Source organism: Anolis sagrei, chromosome 3 (genome assembly GCF_037176765.1).
Source record: "Anolis sagrei isolate rAnoSag1 chromosome 3, rAnoSag1.mat, whole genome shotgun sequence".
NCBI classification, from domain to species: domain Eukaryota; kingdom Metazoa; phylum Chordata; class Lepidosauria; order Squamata; family Dactyloidae; genus Anolis; species Anolis sagrei.
Window position 1 is genome coordinate 13776548 of NC_090023.1, and position 26869 is coordinate 13803416.

At 41.2% G+C, this 26869-nt stretch overlaps 1 protein-coding gene across 19 annotated transcripts in view; it reads right to left on the reverse strand.

Moving 5' to 3' along the window:
- The window catches only part of DLG2 (discs large MAGUK scaffold protein 2), a 1355349-nt gene that overhangs the window by 472232 nt on the left and 856248 nt on the right, over nt 1–26869 (reverse strand). Inside the window, exon 1 of one of the 19 annotated variants that reach the window (XM_067466503.1) lies at nt 14223–14640. The exons of the other annotated variants lie outside the window; for them this stretch is intronic. Coding sequence (XP_067322604.1) covers nt 14223–14483 — 261 coding nt within the window. The 5' untranslated portion in view covers nt 14484–14640. Of the gene's footprint in view, nt 1–14222; nt 14641–26869 lie in introns of those variants that run through there. 19 annotated transcript variants of the gene reach the window in all.

Sequence of the window (26869 nt, forward strand, 5' to 3'; positions counted from 1 at the left end):
TAAAGGGAACAGATATTGTCTGGTCTTAGAAGCTAAACAGAACCAGCCCTGGTTAGTTCTTGGATGGGAGAACACCAACAAACATGGGGTTCTGTAGACTATACTTCTGAGGAAGAAAACTGGCAAAACCACCTCTAAGCATTTCTTGCTTATGGAAATCCTATCAAATTCATCTAGTCACATGCACTTGAAGGCACATGCACACATAATGAAACTTACTTAGAGAATGGGAATAAGAAGTCCTTGGAACTCTAAGCTCCAAAAAAAACCTTTGGGATGAAGGTCAACTCATTGATCCCTATCCAGTTTTGTCTTTTCTGTAGCCAAACACATTGGCCTGGATACCTGGAGTAAACTTAATGAACCCAATGAGAAAGAGAAGTACCATACAAATAAATTTCATTAGTTTTATGGGTCTATCATAGTAAGAAACAATAGATTTCAGGCCTTAATTTAGTTCTGTATATCTGTTTCTCTCCAAGCCCTATTTATGACAGTGGATGAACCTGTCTGTATTCTGAGATGTCCTATCACATTCACAGTGACATCTGGTGGGAGCAAAGAAGAGGACATTCTTGGTAGCTGCTCCTAGGCTCTGGAAATACTTTTCTAAAGAGGTTAGACAGGCCCTCTTCTTACTGTCTTCCTGCATGAAGATCCATCCCCCTCCTCATAGACACACACACACACACACACACACACACACACACAGACTATTGAGGCATAATTGTTCAATGGAACAAGAACCATTCACAATGTGCTAGAGTAGTGCTTCTCAACCTGGGGTCCCCAGATGTTTTTAGCCTTCAACTCCCAAAAGACCTAACAGCTGGTAAACTGGCTGGGATTTCTGGGAGTTGTAGGCCAAAAACATCTGGGGACCCCAGGTTAAGAACCACTGAGTGTCAACATTAGTTGTTTTTCCTTCTTCTTTAACGGGATACTTTTAATTTCTTTGGTCTTCTGTGATTTTCTGATCCACAGTGTCAACTGGACATGGATCAGTGTAAGTCAATATCTAAAATGGTGGTGATATGCATATGGATAGGCGTATGCCATCACCATTTAATAATATGGATCATGGCCATTCATGTTTTTTGTTATCTGCACAGACTTCCCAAAACAAAATCCCTGTGGATATGGATGGTCCACTGTATTATATTTTAACTTTTATATGTCATGCATACTTTTAATTGTGTCAATTATTGTAAGCCACCTTGGATCCAGAGTTGGGAAATTATGAGACATATGGAAAATAAATATGGTGAGATGGAGATGGGAAAATGATGTATGCAGTCAGGATTGGGACCACGGTACACAGGGAAATTGTTTATCTGGGGAAATGAATATGGCGAGATGGAGATGGAAAAGTCGTGTATACAATCAGGATTGGGACCATGGTACTCAGGGAAATGATTTAGCTAGAGATGAGAGTCATACAAATCTTCACTTGTTGAATTGCATCTCTCAGTGTCCTCACCATTTTAACTATGCTGGATAAGGCTACTGGAAGATGCAATTCAAGAACATCTGGCTACACATCTCCTATTCTCTTTGATCCCTTCCTTCCTACCTTCTACTTCAACAAAAGTCAACATTGACACTGAAATACAACACCACCTGAGCTCTGCGAGTGCAGCATTTTTCCAAATGACACAGAGAGTGTTTGAGGACTGGGACAGCCTTAGGGATACCAAGGTGCTTGTTTATAAAGCTATTGTCCTCCCAACCCTGCTATATGCCTGCCAGACATGGACTATCTACAGACGTAACATGCAACTCCTAGAACAATTCCATCAGCGTTGGCTCCGAAAAATCCTGAAAATCTCTTGGGAAGACAAGTGGACAAATGTCAGTGTGCTGGAAGAAGCAAAGACCACCAGCATTGAAGCGATGGTCCTCCACCATCAACTCCGCTGGACCAGCCACATTGTCCGGATGCCCGACCACCGTCTCCCAAAGCAGTTGCTCTACTCTGAACTCAAGAATGGAAAACGGAATGTTGGTGGGCAGGAAAAGAGATTTAAAGATGGGCTCAAAGCCAACCTTCAAAACTCTGGCATAGACATTGAGAACTGGGAAGCCCTGGCCCTTCAGCACTTCAGCTGGAGGTCAGCTGTGACCAGCAGTGCTGTAGAATTTGAAGAGGCACGAATGGAGGGCAAAAGAGGGAAACATGCCAAGAGGAAGGTGCGTCAAGCCAACCTCGACCGGGACCGCCTTCTACCTGGAAACCAATGCCCTCACTGTGGGAGAAGATGCAGATCAAGAATAGGGCTCCAGAGTCACTTACGGACCCACCGCCAGTACACTGATCTTGGAAGACAATCCTACTCGGACAACGAGGGATCACCTAAGCAGAAGTATGCAGAACCTTCTACTTGTAGGAAAAAGCACACCTCCACTGCCCCCTGCCCTCCTGTACAACAGAGATGCTGCTGTTGATGCAACTCATACACATTTATTTAAAACCTTCTCCCAAAATTGATTAAGATCCATGTAGAAGACCAAATGTTCTTGTAAGAAATGCTTTGTAGTATTACATAAAAGGTTCTTTCCCAAAGTCAATAAATATTTCATGGTGCGGGCTCAGAGAACAAGCATGCTGTTTCATTCTATGTTTGGCTTCATTTGCAAATTGTGGTAACAAGCCATTAAGTGATCTGTCACCTGTGCATGAGAAACTCAATATCTCCCCAAAGACATGTTGTTAATTTCCACACCTTGGAAATCAATCATATCCATTTGCAGATCACAATTATGGTTTTGTTATGAATCCTTATTCTGTATGGCTAAATCAATTCTAATTGATACAGAAAAAGTCTATTCCCCACTTCTCTACCACCATCGCACCAAGTTGTGCATAGGAACATAGAACGATACCTTATACTGAGTCAATCCATGGTTAGCCTAGGACTGTCTGACTATCAGCAGGGGCTTTGCTTATATTCCAGACATTTCGAGCGATAATTTAGCTCCTCTTATAGACAAGCTACTAAATGAAGCAAACTGTTGCTTCTGCCAATTTCCCCCACTGATTTTCAGTTATCAATAGATCAGAGGACTGTCATCTCTAAACATTTGCTGAAGACTCTGGCACATGCCTTCCACAGCAAGCTCCTGGATCCCTCCTGTTGCTCTTAATGGCAATTATTTATCAAAAGCCACAGGAAACTTTGGTTTCACTACTATTCATTTCTTGACAAAGTTTCAGCTGTAGCTGCATGAAGACACAAAGGAAGATATGGATGGGTGAATCAGTCTGTTTCTGGTCAATGTCATGTTACATAGCATGAGGTATTGTTCATCCATAAGTAAATCTCATGCTGTTTCTGCATTAGTGTGTGAATAAAAACAGCACATGAATATGCAATTAAATAAACCCTTATATGTATATTTATCAACATTTCTTCTGTAAGGGGCATAAAACCCATCGAAAGCAGCAACTACTGAGAACATCTTGAGTGATCAAAGTTGGAGGGCATCAACTTTGAGAAGTGATACAAGGAATGTCATGTAGAAAATAAAAGGTTGTTTTCTGCTGCTCCAGAGATTCAAATGATAAGACAGAGTTCACCTAAACATTATTTGTTTGTTTGTTTGTTTGTTTGTTTGTTTGTTTACAGCTTTTATACTCCGCCCTTCTCACCCCACAGGGGACTCAGGGCGGATTACAGTGTACACATATATGGCAAACATTCAATGCCAATTTTGACATACAACATATACAGACATAGACAGAGGCTATTTAACTTTTTCTGGGTGCCAGGGGAGCTGTCGCTTTCATCGTCCATCTGTGACACTAATGAAGTATTTCCGCATTCCTCGCATGCTTTTGCTGGAATCTTTTTTATGGCCTCATAAATTAGTTAATTTAGCCTCCCCACACTTTAAGGTGTTACCTAATTTTCCTACTTGACAGATGCAACTGTCTTTCGGGTTGCAAAGGTCGACAACAGGCTACACAATTGGTTGGAAACCCACTCCAACCCGGGCTGGCTTCAAACTCATGACCTTTTGGTCAGAGTGATTGTAATGCAGCTGACACTCAGCCAGCTGCGCCACAATCCCAGTGGCGCAGCTGGCTGAGTGTCAGCCAGTACATTTCTCTGGTAACAGATGTTTGAGAGTGGGAGCTCAGAGGATGGTGGGCTCTCCCTTTTTGGAGATCTTTAAATAGAGGTTGATGTCCATCTATACAAAGTGAGTCATTTGTGCATTCCTGTATGGAAGGGATTTGGACTAGATGATCCTTGTAGTCTCTACTAACTCTCTGATTTTGTGATCTTGTAATTCTGTAATTCTAACATATCTGAGGTATCACATCTCAAAGTTTTGATAATTTGCTATTTGGTTATATTCTTAGATTTGTATCATCCGCTTGCATCTTCCATAAATCAGCTTCAGTAAATGACCTCTGTGGGTTTTAGTACAATGGGATATTATACATTATACAATTATACAATTGTCTGGTTGATACTGACACGATAAATAAATATTATACACAACTCATTTGTAGCTATCACCTACAAATTGATTCAATGGCACGGCTCTAGATGTGACCACTGAGAAGACTTCAGCCATTACCTTAAAAGGCATCATCTGGTTCTGATCTTTTTGGATTCTTATCTTCCTGTGACAGAATCTGACCACAAGCGGATTGGATCAAACAAGTGTTTTTGGCGACAGGTCAGAAACACACCATGAAATATTTACTATATTATCACAGAGAAGGAGCCCAGGGTGAAGGAGCCTCCAGTGGCACAATGGGTTAAACTCTTGTGCCAGCAGGACTGAAGACTAACAGGTCAGAGGTTTGAATCCAGGGAGAGTGTGGATGAGCTCCCTCTGTCAGCTGCAGCTCCCTGTATGGGAACATGAGAGAAGCCTCCCACAAGGATGGTAAAACATCACAACATCCAGGTTTTCCCTGAGCAATGTCCTTGCAGATGGCCAAATCTCTCACACCAGAAGCGACTTGCAGTTTCTCAAGTTGCTCCTGACACAAAGAAAAAAATCTCACAGAGACATCGAAATGAAAGTGAAAAAAGCAGGACATTTAAATCAAAGCACATAATGAAATTACACAGGCCACAATAGTAGACGGTCACAGTTTATTTTTGAGGATTTTATTGGAAAGTAGCCTGATATAGCTAGAATAGATAACTCAATATTCCTGCAGACATTTTGGTCATTGTTGTTGTGTGCCTTCAAGTTGTTTCTGATTTGTGGTGATGTTAAGACAAATCCATCACAAGGTCTTCTTGGCAAGACATGTTCAGGAAGGGACTGTGTTTAGCCTTCCTCTGAGGCTGAGAGAGAGTGACTTCCCCAATGGCACACATTGGGTTTCCATGGTTAAGTGGGAATTGAAACAGATTTTGAGTCTAATGTTCAAAGTGTTACACCACGACTTCCCTTACATTGGATGAGAGCTCCCGTAATTTCCTACCATTGACTGTGCTTGTATGGGTTTATGTGATGCTTAACTCAAAAACATCTGAAGTTGGAAGAGACCATGAGATCTCTTCCAACTCAATGATTCTATTATTCTATGAGTCCAGATTGACAATACTTGCAGGACTGGATGGGAAGAGGTAAAAAGGTAGCACAAATAATGCAGATAGCAGAGACACTAGTTTCTCAGCTCAACTATCAATATGATTATGGGGTAGGATTTAAACACAGTAAGCATGAGTACAGTGAATTTGGCATTCTCCAAAAGGGTGTATGCCAAAATAATCCACTCATTTCTACTGGGAAGGTGCAGAAGAAGATTGCAGGTAATACATTTAGTAAATGACAGTGGTAAGAACTCTTTTGGTGGAGATAAGTGTGACAACTTACTACTATGTCCCTTCAAATAGACCAGTGTCAGCAACTGCAAGGACATGGGGCAATCCCCAGTGCCGCCACCCATGTGCTGTAGCATCACCCTTGACACAATCCAAAGCAATGTCACACCACTTCAGCTTGTGCCAGAAGTCATGTTTCAGGGGTCAAAGAAGAAGGGCATGCCCCCCATCTGTATTACAGATGTCAACTTCTGGTTCCAAAAAAGTAACATAACTTCTGGGTGCAAATGCAGTTGGCAGCGATAATTTGAGTTACTAACCTCCCAAGTTTGTTCCTTCACAGGCGTTGGAGGAAGATGGTGACTCAGATCATCACTGGTCTGCTCCACACAACCTCAGAGAGCACAATAGCAATGAGCTGAATCACACTCACCCGAAGTCTGCTACTTCGTAGATTTTAGGGCTGGTGATTCAGATCATCGCAACATTGCTTTTAACAGCTTTAGGAGGTAGGGCTGCTGGTCTGTAGACTTGAGGGGTGGTTTAGAGAACTAAAAATGCCCATCTAACTTCTGATTAAAGAGTCAACCACTCTCCAAGGCAATCTCTTCTTCTGTTGAACAACTCTTACAGTCACAAATTACTTTCCAATGTTTTGGTGGAATCTCTCTTTCTGGCAAAGATGCTCTGTGCTGAGCATCCATCTGGGGGGCAGAGAACTGGTGGCTGGAAGCAGAACTCTTCCTAACTATACAGCTTGCCAAGTACATTTTGCTCTTGTGGAGTACATCAACCAACCCTCGCCCACAGATGAGGAAAGGGAAATATTAGCTAGATGACACTGCAGCTTGCTGTGGGGCATATCCGAAGAGAAACACAATGTGCTGCCTTCCCTTCCCTCCCAAAAGCCATGTAATTATCTATGTACACAGAGAGAGGCATGACAAAACCTTAGAATTTTGCCCCTGTGAATTAAGTAGCAAACTTATATGCATCTTAGAAATAGCAGATGGGCTTGCAACTTGGAGACTAAAATATACTGTGACCCTGTGATCCATTCTGGCAGTAACAGGTGATGGATAACCTACTCTGGGCTTACTTCCAGCTTTAAATGGGTGATGTGTGGCACTGAATCACATCCTGGATATCTCCTTCAAAATTTCAACGCAACCTGGAATGGATTCATTGTTACTGACATGGGAATTACAAGTCACCACAAAATTTTGGGATAGCAGCAAATTCTTGTTATTTTATCTGTGCAACTGAGAAACCAAAATATGTCCCTCCTCTCTTCTGAGATGGCAATGTATTTTTCCCAGGACTCATGATAGTTCTTACAATTTCAAGAACCATTGGCCACAAACATTCCACAGATATATAAACCTCGCTTAGCTAGTTTCCAACAGACCTCACTACCTCCGAGGATGCCTGCCATAGATGTGGGTGAAACATCAGGAGAGAATGCTTCTGGAACATGGCCATACAGCCTGGAAAATTCACAGCAACCCAGTGATTCCAGCCATGAAAGCCTTTGACAACACATTGTTTAAACTGTCACAATGAGAAAAAACTGCAATAGGAATTGCCTTGTTGTGTAGATCTTTAGTAATTACTGCATACAATATATTCTGAGCAAAAGATATCACTTTGCATACACACACTGTGAAGTGCTGCTTTTCAGTGATGCTTACTGATTGGACTGGTGCACTTGAGGCATCCAGAGACTGGCAAAGTTACTTGAGGATTACTATGAAAAATCCTGGGAGTTGTAGTCGAGAAAGCAACTGTTTTATCGGCATGCTAGGGATGTAATTCATTGATTCTTTTGAAACAATTGGTAAATTGAACACTGCTCTTGTTTGGGAGACAGATTTTGAAAAATTGCAATTTTTGAAAATTGTTCACAGTACTTCTTCTGTGCAAAATTCACATGTGTTTCTGTGAAGAAACTAACCCCTTTCTCCACAAGATGCTGCACTGTTTCTGCAGAAAATTGTATTTTTGAACAGAAATGCCATTTCTTGCAAGAAATATATTTCTATGCACGAATACTATTTCTTGTACAGAAAAAATGCTAGGCTTTGTACTAAATGTTATAAGCAAATTTTGTGCAGAGGACATCCTCCACGCAAAGATACACATCGGTCCAGAATTTTTTTCATCAACGTTTTTCAAAACGTTTAAATCTATATAATTATAATATTTTTCTATTATTATACAATTTGTAAACTGTTTTTTCCCCCAGTGTGTGATTTATATCACGTATACACCCAATAAAATTAATTTCCACCACCTTCTAAAAATGATCATAAAATACAAAATAAAAAGCTACAATGGACTTCCTACCTCCCACCATCGGGAGCAACTTGAGAAACTGCAAGTCACTTCTGGTGTGAGAGAATTGGCCATCTGCAAGGACGTCGCCCAGGGGATGCCTGGATGTTTGATGTTTTTTACCATCCTTGTGGGAGGTTTATCTCATGTCCCCATATGAGGAGCTGGAACCGACAGTGGGAGCTCAACCCGCTTTCCTCAAATTCAAACCAGTGACCTATTGGGCAGCAGTCCTGCCGGCTCAAGGGTTTAACCCATTGCCCACCAGGGGCTCCTAAGATAGAACATTAAAATATTATTGTCATCCTTCTAACTACTTGTCTTAGACAAGGTTCTCACTGTACTTTGTTATCTCAATATTTTACTTAATCTTCAAAACCCATAGGCATTTTAACATTTTTTTTAAAAAAAACCAATAATACAAATAGTTCACTTTCATTTTGAGAAGCCTATTTATCAGAGCTATCACTCTGATAAATCTGCATGCTAGGGATGCATTACACTATCATGTAATGCAGTTTGAAACTGCATTTTATGGTCAAGGTAGACACATATAATGCAACTTATCTATCTTGAGCTTCAATATATACTTTATAATATGGATTAATAATACTTTATATGGCAGTGTAGATGAGACCAAGGACTTCAGTTCCTACCACAAATTCCCTGGGACACTTTCTGCTAGATGCTCTCATTTGTAGTGAGAAGAATGAAGGTTGGGAGGAGGAAGAAGATTCCCAGAGAAAAATGTCATAAAGATCCAGTCTTATATGTCTTCATCTTGTGCCATTTTAAAATCATATTCTTTAAAAATACAATTTCTTCTTCAACGGGAAATGCCACTCTCCTTTTCTGAGCATGCCCTTCCACTGCAGTTTAAATTCACTTTGCAGCTATACAAAAGTATCCATGCAGTTCCATTCTGCCAGGAACACTACTTGAAAGTTAGAGTAATGCTTTTCTTTTAACTTATCTGAATATTCTGCCAAGCTGGTGCAAACTATTGCTTGGGAAACAGAATGTGGTGCTTCAAATTTCCACAAGATGGCACACTGCTTATTTCGTATATAGAAGAGGAAAATAAATAAACTGGGAGAACAGAAGGCTACACACAGTTGTATTCTATTCTACCCTCACCAACAGATTTCATATGGCTATTAAATACTTATTGGGAATAATGAAAATAGAATAGCTGTATTGTCACTGTACATTGTACAATGAAATTAAAAGCTTTCCCCAACATACATCCCAAACAACACACACCCATCCCTCCACAGTTCTTATTCTTGGGAAGAGTATTGGCGACCCAAGTAGTTCAGCTTTCTTGTCTTTGTTTTTGTTGTTGTTTGATTTTACTTTACAAAGCAGAAGGAAAGGGACAAGATGTGTTCCCAAATGTCAAAAAGGATGGCTGATTCATTGTTTAATGTTTACTTTTTTGTGGCATTTATCAGAGTACACATATGTGTCACCATATTTATTCACACATAAGCAACACTGACCTGTTTCCCTATTGTTATTAAGTCAACGAATGGGCCCAGTCCTGTTCAACATCTTTATTAATGACTTAGATAAAGCGTTAGAAGGCATGATCATCAAGTTTGCAGATGGGACCAAATTGGGAGGGATAGCCAATACTCCAGAAGACAGGAGCAGAATTCAAAACAATCTTAACAGATTAGAGAGCTGGGCCAAAACTAACAAAATGAAGTTCAACGGAGATGAATGTAAGATACTCCACTTAGGCAAAAAAAAAAATGCAATACAAAGGTACAGAACGGGGGAAGCCTGGCTCAACAACATTACATGTGAAAAAGATCTTCGAGTCTTCATGGACAACAAGTTAAATATGAGCCAGGAATGTCAATGGTACTCCCTGTAGCAACCAATGGATGTGAGAGCTGGACCATAAGGAAGGCTGAGCAAAGGAAGAGATATGCTTTTCAATTGTGATGCTGGAGGAAAATTCTGAGAGTGCCTTGGACCACAAGAAGATAAACATTCCAGGAAATAAAGCCTGACTGCTTACTGGAGGGAAGGATATTAGAGTCAAAGATAAAGATGAATGTAAGATAAAGATTATTTGGAGAAGAGAATGATGCTGGGGAAAATAGAAGGAAAAAGGAAGAGGGGCCGACCAAGGACAAGGTAGATGGATGTTATCTTTGAAGTGACTGGCTTGACCTTGAAGGAGCTGGGGGTGGTGACAGCCATCAGAGAGCTCTGGCGTGGGCTGGTCCAGAAGGTCACAAAGAGTCGGAAGTTGCTGAATGAATGAACAACAACAATGCACACCCCAATTTTGGCAAGGCAATTTAGCCTTAAAAAGTGAGCATTAGATTCGAGTAAATAGGCAATATTTTCTAGTGAGTCAACTCTTCTCACAATATGTTCAAAGCTCAACCGTCTCAGTCATCTTTGCTTTTAAGGATTTGATTTGATCTTCACTTGTCTTTTCAGCAGTCCATTTAAACAACTCTTCACCAAGACTACATTTCAAAGGTGTTGATTTTCTTCCTCTCAGCTTTCTTCACTACCCATCTTTTACAACTCTGCATAGTAACTGGGAAACCAAATCAATGGTGTGGAAGGATAGAGTTGGACTGTATGACTCTGTAATACTGTGAGTCATTCATTTCATTTATACCAAGCTCATTCCCAGACAGTTTAGTCCTCCATATCACGTGAAAATCAATTCGGGAGTGGGTTCTGCGGGAGGGAATGAAGAAAGATCACTTTCTCCTGGTTTAACTGGAATTTGCAGTTCCACTGGCAGATAGCAATCACTAGATGTTTCCCAGTAGCACAGTATCACTCACATGATGTTCACATCTGATCACATTGATCTTGGCAGTAATCGTCATTTTACTGTCAACATTTGAGAGTAGTTGGTGCATGTCTTCCAATAGATTCCTTTAACAAAGCATATTGTAATATGTATTGTCAAAGGCTTTCATGGCCGGAATCACTGGGTTGTTGTAGGTTTTTTCGGGCTATATGGCCATGTTCTAAAGGCATTTTCTCCTGACGTTTCACCTGCATCTATGGCAAGCATCCTCAGAGGTAGTGAGGTCTGTTGGACTACACAGACTACACAGAGAAGCCATTGAAATCCACAAGCATGTGGACAATTTCAACAGAAAGGAGGAAATCATGAAAATGAACAAAATCTGGCTACCAGTATTAAAAGAACTCTAAAATTAGAACAGCACAACAACAGAGAGGAAACAGACAGGGACATCTAATGACCTCTCAACAAAAGATTGCTCCAGGCACTGTCGGACAATCAAATGCTAATCAAGGTGATCAGTTGAAACATTCACACCTAGCTCCAGAAGACAGGAATCCTTTGTCTCACCCTGGTCATTCCAGAGGTATATAAACCCTTTTTCCTAGTTCCAACAGACCTCACTACCTCTGAGGATGCTTGCCATAGATGCAGGGGAAACGTCAGGAGAAAATGCCTTTAGAACATGGCCATATAGCCCGAAAAAACCTACAACAACACATATTGTAATAGGGTTTTTTTTAAGTGCAATAAGCCTTTGATTCCAACTTGGACATTCATGTGGATGTCAAATCTCCACTGAGGAATGTACAAAATGAAAAGTGCATTGATTCTCACCCCTCCCATCGAGCACCAAAGTAGAAGCCATATGTTGTGGTTCTCTACTCCATTTTGCAGTAGTCAGTATTCGCCTTAGCTATCTTTCCTTCCTCTCATTATGTTTCATTATGTTTCTAAAGCATTAACTTAAAAAAATCCAAATCCACTGGTTACCTAAGAGATAACAGAAAAGCAAGGAAGTGAATGAAATTGTTTGCTGAACAAAATTGAGATATCCTCTTGTGTTTGGTTTGCGCAGTGTCTAAATGGATTCATTAGGCAATACAAATATACTTTCCCTGATGTTGGCAAAGACAGAAGGTCTACTCTGGCTTGGGCACAGCATAAGACAAGGTAAATAAAGGACTAATCATTTTCAAAGCCATATATACTCAGTATAGAACCCCAGGTTTTAGGAGAATAAGAAAGGAAGAAAGCCTCCCCATACCTGCTTTCCCTACATCTAGCATAATTTTTACATCCTTATCATGTCTTTTACAGGGTTGTTTTAGGTTTTTTCAGGCTATATGGCCATGTTCTTAAAGGCATTCTCTCCTGACATTTCGCCTGCATCTATGGCAAGCATCCTCAGAGGTAGTGAGGTCTGTTGGAACTAGGAAAATTGGGTTTATATATCTGTGGAATGTCCAGGGTGGGACAAAGAACTCTTGTCTATTGGAGCTAGGGGTGAATGTTTCAATTGACCACCTTGATTAGCATTTGATGGCCTGGCAGTTTTTTGGTGATTCCAGCCATATTTTTTTTTTTGTCATGTCAGGAGCGACTTGAGAAACTGCAAGTCACTTCTGGTGTGAGAGTCCGACTCTTCATAACCTCATGGACCAGCCCACACCAGTGCTCCCTGTCAGCTGTGGCCACCCCCAGCTCCTTCAAGGTCAAACCAGTCACTTCTAGGATGTTTAACTGCAACCCAGCTTTTGCACTTTCTTTTTTCACCTTGGTTATAAGGCTCCTCAGCTCACTTTCAGCCATCAAAGTGGTATCATCTGCACATCTAAAGTTGTTAATGTTTCTTCCAGCAATTTTAATCCCAGCCTTGGATTCCTCAAACCCCGCATGTCGCATGATGTGGTCTGCATATAAGTTGAATAGGTCAGGTGAGAGTAGACAGCCCTGCCATACTCCATTCTCAATCTTGAACCAGTCTGTTGTTCCATGATCTGTTCTTACTGTTGCTACTTGGTCCTTGTACAGATTCCTCAGGAGAGAGACAAGGTGGCTTCGTATGCCCATCCCACCAAGAACTTGCCACAGTTTATTATGATCCACACAGTCAAAGGCTTTAGAATAGTCAATGAAGCAAAAATAGATGTTTTTCTGAAACTCCCTGCCTTTCCCCATTATCCATCGGATATTGGCAATTTGGTCTCTCGTTCCTCTGCCTTTTCTAAACCCAGCTTGTACACCTGGCAATTCTCACTCTATGTATTGCTGGAGTCTTCCTTGCAGGATCTTGAGCATTACCTTACTGGCATGTGAAATAAGGGCCACTGTACGAAAGTCTGGGCATTCTTTAGCATTTCCCTTTTTTGGTATGGGGATATAAGCTGATTTTTTCCAATCTGATGGCCTCTCATTACTATTTATGTTTAAATATAATAATTGATCTTCCTGTCCATTTCTGAGGCTTTCTATAGCTTAGAATGAACTGTAATCAAATGCCAAAACCATAACATAATGTCAATAATGGATAGTGGATTCAACATCCAAAGAGTCCTCTTTTTAAATGATGCAAAATATAGTGAGTTAGATAGTACTCATAGAACAGCAAGTCCTTAAAATCCTTGCCTAGAAGGAAATGTACCAGATCCATGTCCAAAATTCAAGATGCCATGTTCCTCCTGTTTCAATCCCATTGCAAACAACAGATTCTTCTGGATATAAAGAGGTCATTTCAGACTTCTATAGCACAGTATTGCGTTTCTCACTGCACAGTTCCACGATTCAAATTCCAGTTTATGGGGCTGTATCCTGAGCCTCAAATCCAACTGTTAATCCCAACTAATTTTCTCAAATATATCCCTGATCACTACAATCCAATTCACATTTACTGCAGTATATATCCAGTTAAACCTGTGAAAGTGACTCTTAAGTATGGAGGAGATCATGACCTCTGAAAAATTCCTTCAAAGTGACAGAATCCATAAGCCAGTTAAGAACCCAAAGCACTTTCAATGGCAGAGTCAAATTTTAGATATTATATTGACATCACATGTCACTTTAAGAGCAATTTCAGTGTTAAATCTAGAAGATACTGTCTGAGAAATTTCACTTAACTCTCCTCTAGCATCAACTTCATATAACTCCTTGGTTTTCTCCAAATTGACTTCCTAATCCTTATATCTATTCACGTCTGGAAGAAATATTGCATGCATTTATCCTTGACCACAATGGACAGGCTACAATTACAGAAGCTACCTCAACTTAACATCAGCTCTATGAACTGTAAGTGTCTAAACCATTACCTGAAAACAATTCAAGCTACTTTGGTGCTTTCTCTGAAGGCGTTCTTCCAAAATCCGGTGCCATCTGAAGATGGTCAGGAGTGATGGCCATTTGAGCTGGCAAGGATCTGAGGTTTCGGTTTTGTGTGTGTCCAAGGAACATCTTTTCTGGAGACATGGATGTGAATCTCCATGGACCGTGGCTCCTATGGTTGGTACACTTCCTCTGTGCTTTAACAAGGCTGGATCATTGACCATTACATAATTCATGTTGACTCTCATGTCCTGCTATTTCTCGTTTGCAGTTGCCGTTGGGACAGATACACAACAGGAAAGAGAATCTGAGGAAAAGCTGCCCACTCCCTGCACCTTCTCACATTTGCAATGACTAGCTTTCTGGAGCTTTTTCTTTGGCTAGCAGTCTTCTAAAGTTACAAAAGACAAAATAAACCTAAAGTGTAAGTCTGTCAACTAGATTCCTCCAAGTCATATCTGTTTTCTTGCACTGTCTTCATCTGCAGCTTCAAAGTATCATCTATTAAGAGCTTCCATATGAAACTATAGGTCTCATGTTTAAAATGCTTTGTTATTTCTTCATCCCTGCAATGAACAGCTTTTTCTACACTTTCAAACACCACCAAAAGCCAGCTGCCACCCCCAACACAACTGTGAAAGGTGAACATGTCAAAACAAGCTCAGTTGACATATATTCAATCTAACCAATGGCAATTCAGCTCTGTATTGAAAGGAGATAATTTGCATGAGCATATAATTAAATGCCACAGGGCTATAAATTCTGCCACATTAATGAAACGAGCCATGCAAGGGCAAATGCACAAACACACATACTTTTTCCAATACAATTCATAAGAACTGTGGCAATTAGACATTGTGTTTAAAAGCCTTCTGATACTGAGATATAAAGTCCAAGGTTTGAGGTATGCCTAGAGACATGTGAGTTGGTCTTTTTCACTGTAGCACCTTGGTTCTGGAATGCCTTCCCCATGGAGGCTAACTGGCAAATCCTGCAAATCTCTTGGGATGACATGTGGACAAATGTCAGCATGCTGGAAGAAGCAAAGACCACCAGTATTGAAGCGATGCTCCTATGCCATCAACTCTGCTGGACTGGCCATGTTGTCTGAATACCCGATAACCATCTCCCAAATCAGTTATTATACTCCCAACTCAAGAACGGGAACTGTAATGTTGTTGGACAGGAAAAAAGATTTTAAGATGGGCTCAAAGCCAACCTTGAAAACTGTGGCATAGACACAGAGAACTGGGAAGACCTAGCCCTTGAGTGCTCTAACTGCAGGTCAATTGTGACCAGAAGTACTGCAGAATTTGAAGAGGCAGAAATGGAGGGAGAGAGGGAGTAATCTGCCAAGAGAAGGTGCATCAAGCCAACCCTGACCCAGATTACCTTCCACCTGGAAACCAATGTCCTCACTGCAGAAGAACATGCGGATCAAGAATAGGGCTCCACAGCCTCCTATGGACCCACCCCCAAGACACTGCACTTGGAGGACCATCATCCTTGGACAATGAGGAATCGCCTAAGTAAGTAAGTAAAACTGGCATTAGCAGTGGCTTCAATCCATTTGTACTGACACATTCAATTTTCATTTGTTTATGTGCGTGTACATCTCTCTGTGTGTAGAAATTCATGGGGTGACTCTGTGTAAATCCCATTGAAGCAAATCAGAAAGAATGCCAAGAACAGCCCCTCCCCGAAGCTTGCCAAGAATACCCCTTGAGAGGTTCACCTTAATGTTACCATAAGTTGAAAATGACTTAAAAGCACACACTGACAACGAGACAATGGAAAGGAGCTAATTTTTTAGGTCAACAAATGCTGAAAAACACAAATTGCCACTTTGGATCAGATTGAACTCAGGCTTAATAAAACAGATAGTTGTTTCTTGACTTCTATTCATCTGTTCCTGTTGTGGAAACTTCTGTCTTTGCATGCCCCAGAGCAGCCATGATGGACTAAAATGGAAGAGAATTATGGAAAAACCCAGCTCTGTGCCGTCTGATTGGGATTTCTACTGAATCACAATGACAAACCACTTGGCATCTGATAAGGACAAAGAAAGCACTGTGCCGACTAAGATGTTGAAGGAACAGCAACAAACAGCAGTACAGATGATGAAATTCTTGGGTTGTTTTGGAAGAAAATGCTGATTTAGAATGTGTTGTAAATCAAGGGAAAGATAAGGAAGGAAGCATCAGCAATTTCCAGAGCTGGAAGGTCATTTGTGACAAGAAAGGTTTGAACTGCCTTTTTTGTATGAGGTTCACAACAAACTTTCTTTTTGACAGTACTGCATACAGTGCACTCATTGGTTCAGGGTCAGGACAGCTTCGTTGGAATTAGGTGGAAAAGAGTAATAAAATTGGGTGTTATCCACATATAGGTGACATGAAACTCCAAAACTCCAGATTACCTCTCCTAGAGATTTCTTGTATATGTTAAATAGCATAGGGGGACAAAATGGAACCCTGAAGAACTCCACAAGTCAATAGCTGGGGGTTTGAACAGGAGTCCCCCAGCAATACCTTCTGGGTACAGCCCTTTGAGAAGGACTGGAGCCACTGTGAGAGTTTGCCTCGCAGTCACATCTCAGCCAGATGACCCAGAAGGATACCATCATCAATGGTATTGAAAGCTGCTGAGAGATCCAGAAGAACCAACAGGGAGCCCACCCCCATTTAGCTCTCTGTGGAGGTCATCCACCAAGGCAACCAAAGCTGTCTCTGTTCCATAGCCAGTCCTGACGCCAGCTTGAAATGGATCTAGATAATCAATTTCATCCAGAAATCCTTGCAGTTAGGAGGCCACCACAAGCTCCAAAACTTCGCTGAGAAAGGGAAGGTTGGACACTGGCCGATAGTTGTTCATTATGGAGGAGTTCAGGAATAGTTTTTTTTAAATACAGGACTCACAACTACCTCCTTTAGACAAGTTGGCCTTCTGCATTGTCCCAAGGAGGCACTGACCACCACCTTCACCTTCTCTGCCAGTCCCCCTCTGGCTTGTTTGATCAACCATGAAGGGCAAGGATCTAGAATACATGTGGTAGCTTTCACCTCTCCAAGGATTTTGTCCATGTTCTCAGGTTGCACAAAGTTATCCATCAACACTGGACAAGCAGAGTCAGAGTCACATCCATTAGAACTATATCAATAACCATATCTTAGAATTGATCTGAGTGACTTTATCTGCAAAGTGCCATGCAAATTCTCCAGAGGGCTGTTGAATGGTCAGAATTTTCTCCTTGAGGAACAGTATGCAATAGCCCTCTGAACACTCAAAACAGCACAGTTGGATGGTTCCTTGCAGATGCAATAGTGGCAGCAATAAACAATTGCTCTGCTGCCTCCATTGCCTTGGAGTAACCTTTCAAACTCCTGTGTACAAATTGACCCTATATATGTGTGTGTATATATGTTGAGGGCATGTTTTGAGGCCACAGCAACACATTTCAATGTGACCCATAGAGTTTATAGTTTTGAATATTTTGTTATGGATTTTAACAATTTTTTTTAATACCAATGATATTTAATTCTGTTTTAATGTTTGTAGATTTGTAGATTTTAAACTGTATTGAAATGCTTTTAATGTAAGCCCTTTGAGTCTTTCTGTGGAGAGAAAAAGTGGGGTGTATAATAATAATAATAATAACAGTAATCCTCATATTCAGGAAAAAAAGTTGAAGACCTGGCTATGGTACCAGGCATAGTGCAATATGGAATGCAACACAAATGTAGCAGCTCCAACAACGACTATGGGTCTAGCCTATATGTTTTTAATCTGTTTTAATTGTATTTATATGCTTTATCTATTTTTATTACTCTATCTGTTTATTTATTTATATTTGTAATGCGGCATTAAATTTTTGCCATATTTGTAAGCCATTTTGAGTCCCCTTCGGGGTGAGAAGAGCAGGGTAGAAATATGGTTTCCTTTGAGGAAAAATCTTGTTGTATCCCCTTCATTATTTCAGTTTTCTGCTAGAGGAGGAAAATCTTGAAGGGGGTTAATAAACTCTTGATCTGCGGTTTCAACATGTTGGGACTGTCGAAATGATCTTTTTTTTTTTTTTTTTTGCAGAAAAAGGGCCTTTTTCACATTCTTCTTTGAAATGTTTCTTGGCATACACAGCAAACTTTCCATAACTGGGTTGCTTTGCCTCAATAGTCCTAGTCTGTTCTGTATTCCATTCTGTCCAGTCAGACCTCATCTTGAGTTCTGTCTCCAGTTCTGGGTAGCACAGGTCAAGGATACTGACAAGTTGGAATGTGTCCAGAGGGAAGCAACTAAAATGTGCAAAAAAAGTGCAAACCAGGCCCTACAAGCTAAGAATGCTTAGAGGAAGTCATGTGATAGCCAATGTTTGAATATCTAAAGGGACATCATTGTTTTTCTGAATTGCCTCCCACCACTATAAGCTCACAAAGGCCCCAGGCAATAAAGAAAACCAGTTAAAATACTACAAAAATAAAACCCATTAAAATAATACAAAGATAAAAACCTAATAAAATAAAACTCCCCAAAGCAGCCTTAAAACAATTCTAGTTTTAAAATGTTAAAACAAGCCATTTCAGACACTGAATGCCAGAACAGCACTGCTTTGGCCGCTCGCCGAGTAGGAGATGAAGCGAGCTTGTTTTCTGCTGCTCCAGAGAACAGGGCACAAAATAATGGATTCAAATTGCAAGCAGAGAGAATCCACTTAAATCTTAGTGAAATATGCTGATGGTAAAACAATATAGGAGCCCCCGGTGGTGTAGTGTGTTAAACCACCGAGCTTCTAAACTTGTTGACCGAAAGGCTGCAGGTTTGAATCCAGGGAGCGGTGTGAGCTTCTGCTATCAGCCCCAACTTCTGCCAACCTAGCAGTTCGAAAACATGCAAATGTGAGTAGATCAATAGGTACTGCTCTGGCGGGAAGGTAATGGTGCTCCATGCAGTCATACACGAGAAGACAATGGATTCCCACCAATACAAAAACCACAAATCCACTAAAAGTTGTGGTACATAATCCTATGCCCTGAAGAGAAGTTGGTTTTACACCAAGAAAGACTCTTTAGATTACGTTTACTCTAAAGCAAGGGATCTTATGCCCTGAAGACAAATTGTCTTTACACCAAAAGACTCTTTATGTTATGTATGTGTAATCTTTGTAAACAACTGGTTGTTGTTCATTATACACTGTGTGATGCCTATACCATATAAATTTGTCGTTTGTTGAATATTGTAATATACAAACTGTAAGGCAATATTGACCTTTGTCATTTATGCTCCATGCAGTCATGCCAGCCATATGACCTTGGAGGTGTTTATGGACAACGCCGGCTCTTCGGCTTAGAAATGGAGATGAGCACCAAGCCCCAGAGTCGGACACAAGTGGACTTAATGTCAGGGGAAAACCTTTACCTAAAACGACATAATGAGCTGATTTAGTGGGTGGTGGATTCTTCTTTGTAAACGTCCAAGCAGAGGTTAGTTGGCCATCTGTCAGGAACTGTGTCTTCCTTCAAGGCATGAGTTTTTGCTAGTTGGTCCTTAGAGTTCCCCCAAACTGTGATTGAATTAAAACCTTTGGTCTCATCTCTGTTTGCTCCCTTACTCAGAGAGCTGCAAAGGTGAAAATTAAAACAAGCTCAGATGCAAACTTCAGATAAACATCTTTCCATTCATCCGCTCCCTTGGTTCTTCTCCCTTGATGTGGCTATCAAAACAGATTTCTGATTTTGCTATTTTAGAGGTGGGAAGTGCTTCTATTACTTATGGGATTGTGTGCATAGCTTATGTGATTAAAGATGGAAGGAACCCTGTGGGGCATCCAGTCTAATTTTCTACATGAAGGTGGGATGCTCTTATATGTAAAACAACCCTGACAGATATTTGTCTAACCTTTCCTTGAAAGACTGGAAGGAAGGTGATGCTCTAATATCCTCAGGCAGCTCTACCACAAAAGGCAGAAAATGCATCACTTTGATCACATCTTGAAATGAACCTTAGCTTTACTGTTTATACATTACTCTGACCTCAGATATCCCAGCCTGAATACACAGAAAACAGAATGTGATTGATTCTACTTAATCTAATTGGAGCAGCATTTCTATACAATATAGGGCATCACAATGGGGGCTGGTGGTTTCCATGTGGTGAGGAACATACTGTACTTTTTAGGAGTGATCTGAGATGTTGAATCCTAATCCCCCCCCCCAAATATGTATAGTGTTATAGCTCTGTAAAGTTCAGAGTAAAACCCAGAGAAAATCTCACAGCCCATTGACATGGGAGGCATGAGCTGCTATGAAATAAGCTGTGTATACATGAGAGAAAATGCTCTAGAGTGATCTGCTCTGGAGCTGCCCAGGCACAACATGGGAACATCCCAAAGATATTTTGGAGTCAGGCTGTCAGAGCATTGGCACCAGTGACCTATCCTAATGTGACCATCATCCCACTAGCAAAGAAAGTGGGATGATGGTCACATTAGGAGTCAAGACTCTTCTGGACTCTTGGACCAGTTCTTAAACACACTTCTGGAATGAGCTTCGTGTATTTCAAGTAGACTGGAAGGAACATGTTGTTGTTGTTCATTTGTTCAGTCATCTCCGACTCTTCGTGACCTCATGGACCAGCCCACGCCAGAGCTCCCTGTCGGCTGTCACCACCCCCAGCTCCTTCAAGGTCAGTCCAGTCACTTCAAGGATGCCATCCACCCATCTTGCCCTGGGTCGGCCCCTCTTCCTTTTACCTTCCACTAAACTCAAACATACTTAGTCCTAATCTTTTTTATACTGATTTTAAACTAGTGCTGCAATAGCAGATACCCAGATTGGTTTAGTGTTTACACCTTATTTTATTTTGTGGTTATTTAATATTTAATATTTATTTTACTTACGTGATATTTGTCTTTACTGTTCTAATGTAGCACAAATCCTATGTAAATTCATGCTACGTATTTTTGACAGTAATATTGAGAAGTCTTGACTTTCTGGCCACTGCTGCTGTCTCACCGACCAAAAAGAGCTGCCTGACGGAGGCTGGTGGTGATGTCATCTTTGGTGGGGTCACAACAGGGTGCCCAGATATGTGATCACCCAAAGTGACAACACAAGCACAGCTCTGTTGGTGAGCAGCTTCTGGCTGGTAACACAGTAGTGGGTCTTTTTGGCATGTGGACAATGGATCACCTCAGATCCAGTCCATTCCAGGTGTCCACATGTCAAAAAACACCAGAGGTCACTCTGGAAGTTTCAAAGTAACTTCCGTTTCTTCTTGTGGTGATCAATGGTTGGAAGTAACCATTGGCTGAGGAACCAGCTGTACATTGTGTGGTCTGAGTTTGTTTTATTTGGCTTGTGCAGACATTATCATAGCATTTTTTTTCATGTCAAGAGCGACTTGAGAAACTGCAACTCACTTCTGGTGTGAGAGAATTGGCTGTCTGCAAGGATGTTGCACAGGGGACGCCTAGAGGTTTTGTTGTTTTGCCATCCTTATGGGAAGCTTCTCTCATGTCCCTGCATTGGGAGCTGGAGCTGACAGAAGGAGCTCATCTGCACTCTCCCTGGATTCAAACCTGTGACCTGGCAATCTTCAGTCCTGCTGGCACAAGGGTTAACCCATTGAGTCAGCGGGGGCTCCTGCCATAGCAATAGAAACACAGCATTCTGGAACTGAAAGTCACCTCAGAGGACACCTCCTTCAACTCCCAGCTTTGAATCATGAACACTTCAAAGACTGCATCCCTGACTGCAAACCTACAATAAAGGGCTATATGCCACATTCAAAGATGTTCAACATATCTATTGGAAGGAGTCTCAATTTTGAACAAATATGAATTTTGATCAGGCTTGACTTTTTGCTGACAGAAAGCTTCCATTTGCGAAAGGGGTGATAATTTCCACTCTACACTGGGACCTGGGATAGACATGGGGAAAATAAAGGAGGAGGAGACTTCCATTGCACAAGCGGAAACCCACTTGCTCAAGATTGAATATAGCACTCCATTTCACCTCCTTGAATTCAAGTCATCTCCTCAATTGCCTCCTTAGAATTCTGCCTTTCCACTTCAGTGCTTCACTGGGGCTCAGCGTTGGGTCAATTCAACCTTCTTTGCCTTGGGCTCTATGCAAGAAATGGGATTCTGCTGAGCACATAAAATTAATAGGTAGCTTTGTTATGGAAGATTGCCCAGCTTCAGTCTTCTGCTCTCAGTTTCACCTTAGATTTTATTCGTGGCTGTTTCCTTTTAGATTTTACTCTGCATGCATTTGTTTAGCTGGTGATTAAACCTCACCTTTCTCCCTCAAACTAGTACTAAAGCTGGCTCACAAGACTAACTAAAGAGGGTTAATAAATACAAACAAACATTTAATTATAAATAGAGCACCTGATGAACCAACCTGGTCATAGTATATTATTTGAGAACACAGAAATGCTGGACCACTCTCACAACCACCATGTCAGACTACACAGAGAAGCCATTGAAATCCACAAGCATGTGGACAATTTCAACAGAAAGGAAGAAACCATGAAAATGAACAAAATCTCGCTACCAATATTTAAAAAACTCCAAAATTACAACAGCAAAACAACAGAGAGTAAACAATCAGGCACATCTAATCACCTCTCAACAAAAGATTCCCTCAGGCACTGCCAAGCCATCAAATGTCAATTAAGGTGGTCAGTTGAAACATTCACACCTAGCTCCAGCAGACAAGAGTCCTTTGTCTCACCCTGGTCATTCCACAGATATATAAACCCATTTTCCTACTTCCAACAGACCTCACTACCTCTGAGGATGCTTGCCATAGATGCAGGTGAAACGTCAGGAGAAAATGCCTCTAGAACATGGCCATATAACCCGGAAAAACCTACAACAACCCAGTGATTCCGGCCATGAAAGCCTTCGACAATACAATTATAAATTAAATTACAATATCCAAATGTGTCAAAAGCAATTAAAAGCTCAATAATAACAATACCCATTCATCAAAAGTTGTCGTACCATCCAACATTTCAAAAATAAATATGGCACACATGTGGGACAGCAAAATCAATTCCTAAAATATATATTTCCATCTCTTTTCTGCAGTTCCAGACCAAGACATTTTGTTGTCTGAGTTGGAGTAGCAAATGGCACCGACCCATCTAATTCAGGATGAACAATATTCAAAGCCACCCAATGCCCAAGGCAATAAAGGCTGCCAGCGTCTCTCCCCATTCAAGAGTGACAAAAAGGTTAAACAACTGAAACTGTGCTGCCCTTTCATGACACTGCTGCCTCACTTTGCCTAATGATGGGGCTGACCTTGATCTATCTAATAGTATGGCTAGCCCGTCTCTCAATTCAGAATCTGTATCTGACACAGAGTTTGGCTCTTTTGTTCACTTATTAATGTTATTCCACTAACTGAACATGACTCAACAGTGTTATGCAGCAGCTTGAAAAGCCTACACCAATAGCAATCTAGTGTCTAGGGAAGACTGAAGGAAGCAATAGTACTCCTCTCTTTTGCTTTAGTTATTCCAGTTCAGCAATGATTGTGGCCACAACTCAAGAAAGATATTGGCAACCCTAACCATGTTCAGAGGAGGGTCACCAAAATCGTAAAAGGCCTAGAAGCCAAGTCCCTATAATGAGCCACTCAGGGAGCTGGGTATGTTTAGTCTGCAGAAGAGAAGGATAAGAGGTGACATGATAGCCATGTTTAAATATCTGAAAGGACGTCATACTGAAGATGGAACAAACTTGCCTTCTGCAGTCTTAGGACCTTACCACATTTCCGAATGGTTTCGCCATGTATTTATTTATTTATTTTCTATATTTGTATACTGCCCCTCTCAGCCCGTAGGTGACTCAAGGCGGTTCGCAAGGCAACAATTCAATGCCAACAACATCATAAAAACATTAAAACATTAAAAAGCATTAACACATCAATTAAAACCATGACAATAATGAAAACAATCATTTCGTCTCCAAGATAAAAACATAATCCAATCTCATGATCCTATGTCTAATTACACTGCCTTTTCAAAATGCCTGCTCAAATAGCCAGGTTTTGACTTTTTTTTTGGAAAGTCAAAAGGTCTGATCTAATGTCCCTAGGAAGGGCGTTCCATAGCTGAGGGGCCACCACTGAGAAGGCCCTGTCTCTCATCCCCGCCAAACGTATTTGTGATGCAGACGGGGTCGAGAGCAGGGCCTTCCCAGACAATCTTAATGTTCTAGATGGTTCATAAGGGGAGATGCGTTCGGACAGGTAAGTTGGGTCAAAACTATTTAGGATTTTATAGGCTAAAGCCCGCATTTTGAATTGTGCCCAGTAGCAAACTGGCAGCCAGTGGAGCTGGTGCAGCAGAGGAGTTGTATGCTCCCTGAGTGCCGCTCCTGTTAGTAATTTGGCTGCCGTCTGTTGGACCAGTTGAAGCTTCCGAGCAGTCTTCAAAGTCAACCCCATGTATGACAACAAATCTATGGGGTCCTGTTGGGGGGTGTGAGGAACCGGTCAGTCCATGCACAAACTCACCCGACTGACCTGGGACCCCATGCCACAGGGAAGTGTCTGTCACCTAGCTTCCCCCTATTGTTCTAAAGACAACATGGAAAGCTTCCTGTGTTGCCTTAGCACTGCACATAGCTTCCTCTCCCCTTTTGGCATGGAAGTACATGTGTATTGTGTAGTGGGCTCTGTGCTGAATGGGGAGAACAAGCAGTATATATGACTGACAAAGGCACCCCTCTGATGAGGTCGTTAGAGACTAGGAAATGGATCAATAGATTTGAATTTCAGGAACAGAGATTCCAACTAAAGAATTGGAAGAACCTCCTTATGGTAAGAGCTGTTAGGCAGTGGAACATGCTGCCTTGGAGTGTGGTGGGGTGACCTTCTGTGGCTAGTTTTTAAACTGGAAGGCCATCTGGTGGCAGTGTATTGAATTGGATGGCCTTTGGGGTCTCTTCCAACTTCATGAATCATAGAATCATAGACTCATAGAGTTGGAAGAGACCTCATGGGCCATCCAGTCCAACCCCCTGCCAAGAAGCAGGACAATTGCATTCAAAGCACCCCTGACAGATGGCCATCCAGCCTCTGTATAAAAGCCTCCAAAGAAGGAGACCCCACTACACTCTGGGGCAGAAATTTCCACTGCTGAACAGCTCTCATCATTAGGAAGCTTCTCCTACTGACCATCCAGCCTCTGTTTAAAAGTTTCCAAAGGAGGAGCCTCAACCATACTCTGGGGCAGAGAGTTCCACTGCTGACCAGCTCTCACAGTCAAGAAGTTCTTCCTCATGTTCAAATGGAATCTCCTTTCTTATTTATTTATTTATTTAACTTATATACTGCTATTCCCAGTTTGGCTCGGAGCAGTTTACAGAACAGATTAAAACAATACAATTTGCTTTAAAAATAACCATAACAATAACAATAATCTTGTAGTTGGAAGCCATTGCTCCTCGTCCTAGTCTCCAGGGCAGCAGAAAACAAGCTTGCTCCCTCCTCTCTATGGCTTTCTATCACGTATTTATACATGGCTATCATGTCTCCTCTCAGCCTTCTCTTCTTCAGGCTAAACATGCCCAGCTCTTTAATCCGCTTCTCATAGGGCTTGTTCTCCAGACCCTTGATCATTTTAGTCACCCTCCTCTGGACACATTCCAGCTTGTCAATATCTCTCTTGAATTATGGTGCCCAGAATTGGACACAATATTCCAGGTGTGGTCCAACCAAGGCAGAATAGAGGGGTAGCATGACTTTTCTGGATCTAGACACTATACTCTTATTGATGCCTGCCAAAATCCCATTGGCTTTTTTGTCACCGCATCACATTGTTGGCTCATGTTTAACTTGTTGTCCACAAGGACCCCAAGATCTTTTTCACACATACTGCTCTCAAGCCACATGCTCCCCCCATTCTGTATCTTTGCATTTCATTTTTTTCTGCCTAAGTGGAGTATCTTGCATGAATCTGTATTTCTAACCCCCTTTATTTCAATGTTCCTCATCAATGTAGTTCTCCAATTGATATTGGAGTCTGCGTGAAAGTGATGTCGTTTCATAGGTACAGAGCTGTCATTCCCTGGAGAACATATAATTCCAGTGGGAGGAATGTGATTGAACCTCCATTCCTAAAGTTTAGCATCTTGTCCACATTCCTCACTCTGTTTCATAGGGTTCAGGCAGTAATTAGCATCAATGCTGGCAGCCTTTGAGTCGTGCTTTCTTCTTCTGTCACAGCAAGATAAAGCGATACACCTCATCTGCGAATGAGCGTGAGAGATTCAAAGGCTGAGGTATGTCTTTCATGTGTTGCTTTATAATTGTGCAGTAATGAAAACCAATTTTCTAAAAGGCTGATGAAGCCAAACAATAAAAGAGATTCCAGAAAAATATTAGGAACAACTTATTTACTGTAAGAGCTATTTGGCAATGAAATACCCTGCTTTGGAATGTGGTAGATTCTCCTTTGAAGGTCTTCAAATAGATAGGCGTTCATTTCCCAGCCAGAAGATGAAAAAAAATTCTCTCATCAGTCTAACTTTCTCCATAAATGTACAAACATTTTCCCAAAATATAAAAAATGGAAAAAAATAGACTGAATATTTTTTCTGCCCTCAAACTACTTTTTCCAT